Source organism: Scylla paramamosain, chromosome 36 (assembly GCF_035594125.1).
Source record: "Scylla paramamosain isolate STU-SP2022 chromosome 36, ASM3559412v1, whole genome shotgun sequence".
Taxonomy (NCBI): domain Eukaryota; kingdom Metazoa; phylum Arthropoda; class Malacostraca; order Decapoda; family Portunidae; genus Scylla; species Scylla paramamosain.
The window spans coordinates 4,686,941-4,699,407 of record NC_087186.1 but is presented as its reverse complement, the minus strand read 5'-3'; the positions used below and the strand labels follow the sequence as shown (position 1 = coordinate 4,699,407).

At 38.3% G+C, this 12,467-nt stretch overlaps 1 protein-coding gene across 1 annotated transcript in view; it reads right to left on the bottom strand.

The window, feature by feature from the left end:
* Nucleotides 1-12,467, bottom strand: part of LOC135090832 (uncharacterized) — a 148,002-nt gene that overhangs the window by 848 nt on the left and 134,687 nt on the right. Inside the window, exon 9 of the mRNA XM_063987923.1 lies at nt 1-1,893. This exon is cut by the window's left edge and continues 848 nt beyond it. Coding sequence (XP_063843993.1) covers nt 1-1,893 — 1,893 coding nt within the window. The remainder of the gene's footprint in view (nt 1,894-12,467) is intronic.

Genomic DNA, 12,467 nt, shown 5'->3' with positions numbered 1-12,467 from the left:
ATTGGATTCAGCATCAATGGAGGAAAGGCTGCCATTTGAATGGATTCTTTAAAACCAGTAAAACATTTAGAGTCATCATAGGGGACAAGACCAGAGCTCTGGAAAGCTTTACTTGCCAAATTCTCTTTGGAAACTTGAGTCCAGGCATCAGCTAAGATGGATGGTAGAAGGTAGTCTGGCAACAGATGGGTGCCAGTGAGGGTGGTCAGTTGTTCTTGGGTATGGCCAAAATGGTGAAGAAGAGGAGAAAGGAGGTGGATGAAAGGATCCATGAAGTTAATGGGACTATGGTGATGAGAGTGAAGGATAATTCCTTTGGTACAGCAGAAAGATTCAACTGCTGGAGATCCATGAGCTGCATGGCCATGGACAAAAAGGACCACTGGCCGAGGCACATCGGCCTCAGTCAGCCTTTGTTCAAAATTACGCAGCCATCCTAGGAAGACTAAAGGGTCCAGCCTACCATCAGAGGAGGCCATCAGATCAACATTCTCCTCAGTTAATGCCCAGTGCGGCAGTTCGTATCCTTTCTGCAAAATAGTTGGTGGGTGAAATTGACCTGCAGCTGAGAAGGTCAGTATGGCCCGAGACACTCCAGTGCTCTGTCGAGTCAAGCAGTAAAGATTGGACCTTCCTCGTATAATGGTGACCTCTCTTGAGACATCACCAAGAGACACCAAAACTTCAGCACTAGTGAAAACTCGTATGCCATTTTTGGAGGTAAGAAGTTCACTAGGTGTCATGCCACAGCGGATATAGACATGCTCATGAAAGTTATTGTGCCACTGGGTTGCAGCAAATGGTGAGAGAATAACCCACTCCTCAAAGGACAAGTTTTTTTCACCATACATCAAGAGGAAACTCTCTAAGGATGTAACTGCCTTTTGTCCTTTGTTTCCTTGGTAGCAGGTGACTTGATTAACATCATTCTTCACAGGAGGACGACCCATACGCCTCATCCGGAGCAGCCACTCTATAACTGAGTCACTTGTTGAATACAAACGCATTTGCTCTAACAAGCTGTAATATTTGTTACTCTTCTTAAACATCCTTTGAAGCTTAAAGATGCGTGACAGACATACACTTAATCTTGTGGGAGATATACAGTACAAGAGAGAGGCTTTTTCTTCTGTTAGCTGCTTATGTAACACACATGATACTGCTTGTGCCAAGGTCAGAGGACAATATGGGCATTTGAACCAATCAACAAAAAGATCCTGAAAAATGTCATTCACTGTGAAGCTTGTGACTCCTACTGCAACTGAACAACATTTAGAAGGACTACTTGGCTTGGGGCTGTTGGTGCTGCTGCAAGTGCCACCTCTCACTGTTGTCGTTTGCTTATGAAGTTTGTTTGGTTTGTGTTTGCTGGTACTACTGCCATCAGTCACTGTTGTTATCATCAATGGTTTATTTGAAGGACTGTCACTAGATTTTGTTACTAGAAAATTTAAATCCTCCAACATCTCTTCACTTTTCCAGTTAACTTGCTTCACTCTTTTTGCCTTCCTTGATCCTCTCCTTTCTACAGTACCCTCTACTTGTTCAGCTTCATCCTTCCTGCTTACAGGTTTGCACCGTCTCCCTTTCTGAATATAGAAGTCTAATTCTTCCTCCACCTTATCATATTTCTTTCCCAAGATAGGTATGTGAGCTGAACCAGGACTTTTGGCAGGAGAGAACTGGAGGCATTCTCTTAGCCCCTCCTCCTTATACATGAAGGCTGATTTTTTGCATGATGTTTCATTTGTATGTTTTTTTCTTTGAACAGGTGAACTAACAGGGAACAGAAATTGGGCAGAGAGAAGTGAAGAACATTCATCCAATCTTTTTCCAGACGTGGCAGCAGGTGACTCTGGAGGTTGACGCCTTTTCCCCTGAGACTTGGTGACTCTGTAAAGACCAACAACGAGGGTCAGGAAGACGTCACTAGTTTTATCCATTGCTGCTGTGCCAGATGATAGGGCATCCATCAGTCACTACTAATTTTGTTTCCCAAAATTTGAATAGTAATGGAAAAAAATATATATAAACACACACACACACACACACACACACACACACACACACACATATATATATATATATATATATATATATATATATATATATATATATATATATATATATATATATATATATATATATATATATATATATATCCCTTTATCATTTCAAAATCTTAAGAACAATCAAGTTTTGCAATGTAATTAAGAAAAGGTAAAACACAATTAAAGGCTTTATTATAACCAGCCACATTCTCAACCCATGATAATCTCAAAAATAAAAATCCCACTAGAAAAATCAAAGCATAGAGTGCTGAGCACAAATCTCTCTGTAAAGCACAAGTTCATAGCTATCCACCAAAAAATCTGCCTTTTTAATTAAAAATTCAGTCATCTTTCCACTTAACTCTTGCCATAGTGCTTTTTCAGTATTTATACATAAAATTATAATGAATGTCACCACATAGTTGATTTTATGATTCACAAACATCCATACAAGATGTAACACAAATTTCTGTGAATATTGCTAAAGGTGAAAATACATGTTATTCTAAGCAGATAATGTCCTATGCACATATGCATTTTGAGGGCTTCTTTAGCCATGTTATGAAATTCAAGTGTTGGCAGCGGACACATTCACAACAGGCAGGCAGGTATTTGTGACAAGCTGTTTTGACGCAAGATGTCCCTTGGTGATCTGTATAGAGAATACCATGTCCACCTACTCTACATTCCTGTAACTGTATGGCATTGCCAGCAGTTTTTTCTCTCAATCTTATGTAATACAATCTGAACATACTATATTTGCTGGCATATTAAACACAGCTCTGCATAAGATGCATCCCTATTTTACAAGGATGATTAGTGGTAAAAAAAATTATGTTTCATCATAAATTTATTGGAAGGGAAAAAAGTGTGTGTGTGTGTGTGTGTGTGTGTGTGTGTGTGTGTGTGTGTGTGTGTGTGTGTGTGTGTGTGTGTGTGTGTGTGTGTGTTTATATAAGAGTGCCACTGGCCAAGGGCATAAAAAAAAAAGATAAATAAAAAAAAGGCCGACTTAATGCCAGTTCCCAATGATGTCAGGAAAAAAAAAAAATGCATCTTGAAACCTCCCTCTTGAAAGTCATACGAAGGAAATATGGAAGCAGGCAGGGAGTTCCAGAGTTTACCAGAGAAAGGGATGAATGACTGAGAATACTGGTTAACTCTTGCATTAAAAAGGTGAACAGAATAGGGATGAGAGAATGAAGAAAGCTTTGTGCAATGAGGCCACAGGAGGAGGAGAGGCATGCAGTTAGCAAGATCAGAATAGCAGTTAGCATGAAAATAGCAGAAGATAGCAAGTGATGCAACATTGCAGCGATGAGAAAGAGGCTGAAGACAGTCAGTTTGAGAAGAGGAGTTGATGAGACGAAAGCTCTTGATTCCACCCAGTCTAGAAGAGTGGTACGAGTGGAACCCTTCCAGACATGTGAAGTATACTCCATACATGGACAGATAAGGCCCCTGTATAGAGTTAGCAGGTGGAAGGGTGAGAAAAACTGGCGAAGATATCTTAGAATGCCTAACTTCATAGAAGCTGTTTTAGTTAGAGATGAGATGTGAAGTTTCCAGTTTAGATTATAAGTAAAGGACAGACTGAGGATATTCAGTGTACAAAAGGGGGACAATTGAGTGTCACTGAAGAAGAGGGGATAGTTGTCTGGAAGTTGATAGAATTGAGATCTTGAGACAATGAACAATACTAAGTTTGCTCTGCCCCAATAAGAAATTTTAGAGAGATCAGAAGTCAGGTGTTCTGCAGCTTTCCTGTGTGAACTGTTCACTTCCTGAAGGGTTGGATGTCTACGAAGACGTGAAAAAGTGCAGTGTGGTATCATCAGTGTAGGAGTGGATAGGACAAGAAGTTTGGTTTAGATCATTCATGAATAATAGGAAGGGGCTGCAGAAGAAGGGGAGGCATGCAGTTAGCAAGATCTGAGGAGTTAGCACGAAAATATTGCTAGAAGATAGCAAGAGATGCAACATTGCGGCAATGCGAGGCTGAAGACAGTAAGTTACAGGAGAGGAGTTGATAAAATGGGGGGGGGTTAGAAAAACTGGCAGAGATGAAACAGAATGCCTAACTTCATTGAAGCTACTTTAGCTAGAGATGATATGTAAAATTTCCAGTTTAGATTATAAGTAAGAGACAGACTGAGGATGCTCATTGTAGAAGAAGGAGACAGCTGAGTGTCAATGAAGAGTGGATGGTTGTCTGAAAGGTTATGCTGAGTTGATAGATGGAAGAACTGAATTTTTAAGGCATTGAACATTAATAAATTTGCTATACTCCAATCAGAAACTTTAGAGTGATCAGAAGTCAGGCATTCTGTGGTTTTCCTGCAAGAAATGTTTACTTCCTAAAGGGTTGGACATTTACAAAAAGATGTGGAAAAGTGCAGGGTGGTATAATCAGCATAGAAGTGGATATGACAAGAAGTTTGGTTTAGATCACTGATAAATAATAGGAAGAGAGTGGGTGACAGGGTAGAACTCTGAAGAACACTGTTAATAGACTTAGGAGAACAGTTACCTTCTACTCTCTCTCTCTCTCTCGCTCTCTCTCTCTCTCTCTCTCTCTCTCTCTGTCAGATATGAGTAAGTTAACACACACACACACACACACACACACACACAGTTATGGCTATGATAATGATTGGCAGGGGGAGACTGAGGAAGTAACAAGATTGGGGAAGTATGTTGAAGAAAAAAGCTGACCAATAAGGATTAAATTTAAATTGCAAACAGCAGCAGAAGAGATACTAAGTGGAGCTTGGAGGTTAGGAAGAAGGGAGGAAAGCAAAAACATCTGGATATGGAGAGACATGAATGAGGAGAAGAGAGTGAAAATGAGTGAATTGTGGAAGCAGGCTATGGTAAAAAATGAAGCCAGAAAGGAGGAGGAAAAGACAAAATTACTGAAATGAAGCTAAGTGACAACATCGAAGTGAAAACAAGGAGGTGGAGTAATGATTTTGGTGAGGAAGAATTTATTGGCCCATGAGACTAATTGTGATTATGAACTGGTTGAAGCAATTAAAATTGAGGTGGTGTGTAGAGAAGGTGGAGAAAGAGGCTTTGCAGCAGTATATGTTCCTCCTAAAACAAATTCCTGGGGGGGTTGTGGAATACAAGGCTAAATAAGAGGATATGCAAAGATGTGTGAAGACATGATGGCAAGCAGAGACAATGTAATGATTATGGGAGATTTCAACAGCAAGGAGGTTAGATGGGAAGAGTGGTTGGTGGATGGGAGTGACGAGTCTTGGGGAGGAGAGTTGTTAAGGATGGCAATGGAGAATTCAATAACACAATGGGTGGAAGAGAATATGAGGTTCTGGGGAGAAGACGAACCCTCAAGGCTGGATTAAATTTTTATGAAAGAACCTGAAGTCGTCGAGGATGTAAACTATAAATGTCCAATAGGTAAAAGTGATCACGTGGTGGTGGAGTGTGCGTTGATGGTAGGAGGAAAGATATGAAAGAATGAGTATCACAGAATAGGAAGATTCAACTATAGAAGAATAGACTTTGGAAAATTGAGGAATTACTTTGAGCAAGTGGACTGGAATCAATTCAATGAAGCAATTGGAAAAGAAGATAAATGGGGAGAGTTTATGAACATATACAATGAGAGTGTAAGGAGATTTATCCCAAAGATAAGGAAACAAGAAGTTAAGGAGTGGTTTAATAAATGATGTGAAGAAGCAAGAAAGAAGAGAAATCTGGCCTGGATCAAATGGAAGAAAAGGAAAATAAGTGAGGCATGGGAAAAAAATATAAAAGGGAGAGAAATGAATACTCAAAGATAAGGAGAGAAGAAAAAAATAATCATGAAAAAGATATTGTGGACAGATGTAAGGATGAATGAACTAAGGATGTTCTATAATGTGAATGGTGAAAAGAAGAATAAGAAGGGGTTAAACAAATTCAAAATAAATGGTATGGATGTTGAGGAAGAAGCAGAAATTTAAGAGGTTTTGAATGACTACTTTCAAAGTGTCTTCACTGGAGAGGGAACATCTGATAGACTGGTGATGGCAGATGTGAAAGTAAAAGAACTGAGTGAGATTGAGGCAACAGTGGATGAGGTAAGAATAATGATGGAAGATTTGGATGTAAGAAAGGTGCAGGGATCTGATGGAGTATCTAATTGGGTGCCATTTTTTTATTTATTTATTTTTTTGTGTGTGTAGGAGGGGCACTGGAGAAAAAAAAAAAAAAAAAAAAAAAAAAAAAAAAAAAAACCTGAGATCTCCAAATAGGGTTTGAAGCAGTAGCAAAAACTGAATGATGTCTTGAAACCTTCATCTTGAAGGAGATCAAGTCATAGGAAGGTGGAAATATAGAAGCAGCCAGGGAGTTCCAAAGTTTACCAGAGAAAGGGGTACGTGATTGAGAATACTGGTTAACTCTTGCATTAGAGAGGTGGACAGAATAGGGGTGAGAGAAAGAAGAAAGTCTTGTGCAGTGAGGCTGCGGGAGGAGGGGAGGCATGCAGTTAGCAAGATCAGAAGAGCAATTACCATGAAAATAGCAGTAGAAGATAACAAAAGATGCAACATTGCAGCAATGAGAAAGAGGCTGAAGACAGTCAGTTAGAGGAGAGGAGTTGATGAGATGAAAAAGCTTTTGTTTCCACCCTGTCTAAAAGACTGGTATGAGTGAAAGCCCCCTAAACATGATTTTCAAGTAGGGGTTCCATTAAGGCCGCTCTAATGGTGACCTTCTGACTTTCCTTACTGAGTCTTGGTCATCCTCTTTCAGAGATTTTAGTGAAACTTTTGGTGTTGCCTTAGATATATCAAAAGCTTTTAATAGAATCTGGCACAAAGCTCTGATTTCCAGACTATCCTCCTATGGAGGATAGTTTGGAAGTACAGAAGCAGGATCCTCCTGCTTCTGTACTTCCTATGACTTGAATTCCTTCAAGAGGTAGGTTTCAAGACACTTATCCTTTAATTTTTGACTACTACTTTGGACCCTATTTGGGGACTGCCAGGCCATCTCAGTGGGCCTTTTTTTTTTTAAGTGGATTTTTGTTGTTTTAGTGTATAAAAAAAAAAAAAAAAAAAAAAAAAAAAAAAAATATATATATATATATATATATATATATATATATATATATATATATATATATATATATATATATATATATATATATATATATATATATATATATATATATATATATCCAACAGGAAAAAGTGACCACATAGATAAAGAACTTAGGAGAAGAAACCACAGGATTGGAAGATTAAATTATAATAAAGGAAAATTTGATCAGCTTAAGAAATACTTTGAAGAAACTGACTGGAGTAAGTTTAAAGAAATAAGGGGAGTGGAAAAGAAATGGGAAGTATTTTGTTAAAATATATAATGAATGAGTGCAAAAATATATACCAAAAATAAGAGGAAGAAAAGTTTGAAATAAGGTCTGGTTTAATAGATGTGAAATATAAAAAAGAGAGATACTGCTTGGAAAAAATGGGAGAGAGGAAGAAGACAAAATTTGTGGGTAGAATATATGACAAGGAGAAATTAATATATTACGACAAAGAGAAAAGCGTAGAAAATATGAGAAAGATGTAATAGATAAATGCAAAGACCAACCTAAAGTGTTCTTCAGACATGTCAACAATAAGGTACAATGAGAGAGAGAGAGAGAGAGAGAGAGAGAGAGAGAGAGAGAGAGAGAGAGAGAGAGAGAGAGAGAGAGAGAGAGAGAGAGAGAGAGAGAGAGAGAGAGAGAGAGAGAGAGAGAGAGAGAGAGAGAGAGAGAGAGAGAGAGCCAGTCACTACTAAAACTAGCATCATGTAGTGTTATATTTCCATACAATATTCAATGCTTGCATCTGCTAAATCTTTTCCCTTTCTTGCTTATAAAGTACTTCTTTCTTCATTTAATTTTCATGTTATAAGTGACATAATTTTTGTGACCAAATAAGTCAACATCAAGATTCAAGATACACTAAACTGGCCATATCATTATTTTTTGTCTTCCTAACCCATAAGCTACCAACACCTTTGGAGCACTTACTTGGTAATCGGGGTGTTAGCTGTACTTGTCCCGCATTTCTGTCACATTGTCAGTCAACAGGCACATGATAATCTCCCTCTAATCCTTTGCCTTAATTATTCTACAATCATAAGTTGTTATATAAAACTCACATTTTTTTTTTTTTTAGTGGCTTTTCATTTAATGATGGAACAATGTCACTGTATAGCTTTCAGTATACTTGGCAACATATATAGGTCATGCAGTGCTGTCATCCCTGTGTCCATGAAATGTGAATCCCTCAGGCAGCACCCTGCTGGCCATGGTCAGGTCAGGTCACTCCGGGATTGAGGCAGCAACAGCATGTACAGGTACAGCCAACCCCTCAAGTACCAAGTTGATCTGGATCCACTATAGAGGCTGTGGCACCACAGCTTGGACATCCCCCATCAAATCCCCAACAAGAATAAGAAAATTTTTTTGTCTTTGGACAACTTTAATCCTTATTCATGAGCTGGAAAATAATGCTAAAAATAGTCACTTTGTTATATTTTCTTATTTGTTTTCAACTTTAGTCATCCATGAGCTTGCAAAATAGAATAGAAAAGGTACAGTCATCCCTTAAGAAAGTTTTAAGTTATATAGATAAAAAAAAATGTGGAGTAGCCTATGGGTAAGTTAAATATTTAGTAATCAGTAGGTTTCCTTTGTCACCTTTGTAATACAATGAAATACTTCTACTTCTAGCTGGCCATCCAATGTATTTTCCAATACCATAATAACTATGCTAGTGTCTATATCCCTTGTGCTTCTAGTGGAGAGTGAAATTGTGCAACTGTAAGTGTCTGCATTTTATGCTAAGTTAAACTGGATTCATGTGAGCTACTTTTTGTGGTCAGTGGCCATCACAAAAAAATGGTGAAATATAGAACACACAGGAAAATTTTTATGGCACACACACACACACACACACACACACACACACACACACACACACACACACACACAAAAAAAAAAAAAAAAAAAAAAAAAAAAAAAAAAAAAAGTTATGACAGGCAGAACCATTTTTTCAGCCACACCACTGTAAACAGCTACAGTAGCCAGCAACTGAAGCCATTATTTCAAATGGCAGCATACATATGAGCCACTATCAGTTACTGTCATTCTGCCTCCCACTGCTTTCACACTGTCTTGTCATGTCTGTCACTGCATCAAATACTCCTTTTGGTGAGTAGGAAGAATGGCTAAAGAGTTGTTTGACTGTGAAATATTAATTGTGGAGATGAAGAAGAGATGAGCACTTAATTATTTGAATCTAAAGGAATACAGTGACAAGAATATTAAAGAAAAATAATGTGTAGAATACTCCACGCAATAGTCTGTTACTAATCATGGAGTGCACCCAGTACTTTCTGTGCTTTTTGTACTTCATCTTCACATAGAAAGTGCAGACAGCTGCTACTTCCACAAGATCCATAACCTCATTTGTGGCTGCCACTAAGTGGCTTGTGTTTACAGTGCTCCTACTCGCCATTTTTATATGGCAACCATTTTTTGTGGCGGCAAATTATTGTGGTGGCCACTGCAACACAAAAAGTGGCTTGTGTGAATTCAGCCTTAGGGATTCACAATCACCACCACCATTATTGTTGTCCCTCACAGCACTGATAACCTACCTCAAATAACTCACTCCTTTTGTATAGCAATAATCAATAACTGCATCCAAATCCTCAAGGTTAATATGGCCAAGCAGTCTAAGAGAAACAATATCATCAGATGTTATAAATTCTTATCTTAAAATGATGCCGCAGAAACTCTCTGCTGCCAGAGAGAAACAACAGCCATTTACACTGTAGAACATGTTTTATATCACTGTGTATAGTTTCACCATTGTAAAAAAAAAAAACTCAATCTTCACAAAAGTTAACTAATATGACCAAGTTTTCAAGCTAGTAGATTATGACTCAAGACATGATTTTTTTGTCTGAGTGAGTGGCTTTTGTGGTGGGAGCAACAATATTGCGTAAAGTGAGTGTGTAAAGTGAGTCACCCCAAAAAAATCATGTAAATATATTTTCTTCATATTTATAAGCCTTTTCTCACTCTTTAATTAGAGCACAGTGGCTTGTGTGGCTGGTTTAAATCCTGGCTGAAGCAGCTGGCACACAAGTAAATAAGCTGTTCATCCTTCCTTTGAGGTTATTAGTGTATGGGTACCTAAGGAAACCTGTGGAAGGTAATCTGTGGACACCAATATGTCACAATAACTCTGTGTTCCAGGGTAATGGATATCATCCAAAACAGGCACAAAGACCCATAAAACAGAGATGAGCACTGAGGCCACATGTGTATACCTAGAGCTTTACCATTATCTTATTTTAATTTACTTGCTGTAAATCCAACTATTCTTCTCTCTGTCTTATAATATAATTACAACTCATGCTGATGTGTTTCTTTTCAGTCAATTATGCTAATTCATTTAGTCCATATCTATTGTAACATATTACAGACAATATGCAACATTTTTGTGTCAAAATAATTCCATGTTAGGGATGGGTGGGGTCACTATTAAAGCCAGGTCACCACTAATGAAAAATGTGCAAATGCAAATTACACTTAACACAGATGAGTTTACCTCCAGGTCATACTGTAATGCCTGGGCCTCAAAACCCTAATGTGAGGATGGGCCGCAACAAGCCTTTAAGAAGTCCATAACACATTCTAAGTTAACACTAATTCTGGGGAAGTGAATGAGATGCTGCCACTACTACCTTCCCCACCACCTGCAATGATGCCAGTCAAGTGACTGGCCAGAGGCAAGCAGCTGGCTGTTGCTGCCGATGCAACCCCTGCCACACCCATAGTTATGTTAGTACAGTCACTGACCAGGGGAAGGGAGTGGGGCACTGCCATCACCACTGCCACCTGCAGTGAAGTAACTTTAGTGATTCATTGGAAGTTGGGTTGATCCTGCTTACACTATTAGAAAACTATTGTTTACCATTTGCACTTTGTGATGAAGGCTACAGCTTTTCATCAAATAACAGTGAGAGTGTGAACACCAAGTGGAAAAGATATGAGGTGATATAAACAGTGGGTAATGACAAAGTAGTTTCAAGAATGGAGGAGTGATGATGTGGACATGTCTGGCATGATAATGATGGAACAAGTTAAGGGATTTCATAGAGCTTGGTTTAGAACATCACTATGTGTATACTAAGGGGTGGTTGCAAAGATTCCAAAAGAGCCAAGGTGTAAGGTTTGAGGAGAAAAATGACCTGCAAATGAGAAAGGAATGGCAGAATACATCCATGAGTTTGCCAGACTAGTTTCTTGTTTCCTGTTTCACAATATTTATGTTTAATTCACATTCAGTGCAGTAGCTGTTTCATTTTATTTGAAAACATTCTCTGAAGCTTTTCAGACATATTGGGAAGTGTATTAGAAGCATCAAGGGGTAAATCTCTGTTAATATGGGAAAACAGCTAGTTCAGAATGGCTCTGGAACCAAGGATACCAAACTTGTATTAATGGATGATCTGTAGATCTTTCTCACATGTATTACAGTCTGTACTAATAAATTAAGCCACAATGCATCCAACAGCATGCACACAGCTATTTTCACCCATCTTCTCACCATGGCTGTATGACAATAAGTGCACTGATCATATATCTGATATTAATCTAAGTTAATTAACAACTCAATGATGCATGACTCACAGATCAATTGCATTTTTGTCTATTGTGGTGACCACATACACTGTGATCTAGAACTATTAGAATTTCCCATAAAGTGAATGCTGTGTAAGCCAGACTTCAGCCAGAAGAGTATGGTCTGCAGCCACATGCTGTGCAAAGCTCATTACCATACAAAAGAAATTGTGAATGCAATAGAAATGTTTTCCTGGAGTGTGAGGCAGCAGGTAAAAAAAAAAAAAAAAAAAAAAAAAGCTGTAATTCTCACAATGAACTGTTACCTGCTCATTCAAGACAAGCAGAAACAGTCAAGAAAATTAGTAAAAGACATCGAATGTTATTAAGAGGCAGCTGATAAGTCATCCCCCACAATCACAGCATGTGATATTAAACAAGGCAACAAGGACTTGTTATATTCATGATAACTTGGCACTGCTGTCACACTGTGCTGCACTAAAGTCTTCAGTAACAGAGATCCACAGAAAAAAATTGTATTGGCTTTATTCAGAAATATCTGTCATGGCTATCTGATACAGTTCAAAGTATTCTGTGGTCAGATAAGAATACTTTTAAGTTGCAGGAGTACCACACCAACATGTTCTCAGATTAAAGGGCACTGATCACTATGATCCTCAGTACACAGGAAAGACTGTAAAGCACCCACTCTCCCTCAAGGCATGGGGTGCTTTTTCATACAATGTAGTAGGGAAGCTTTTTTTTTTTCC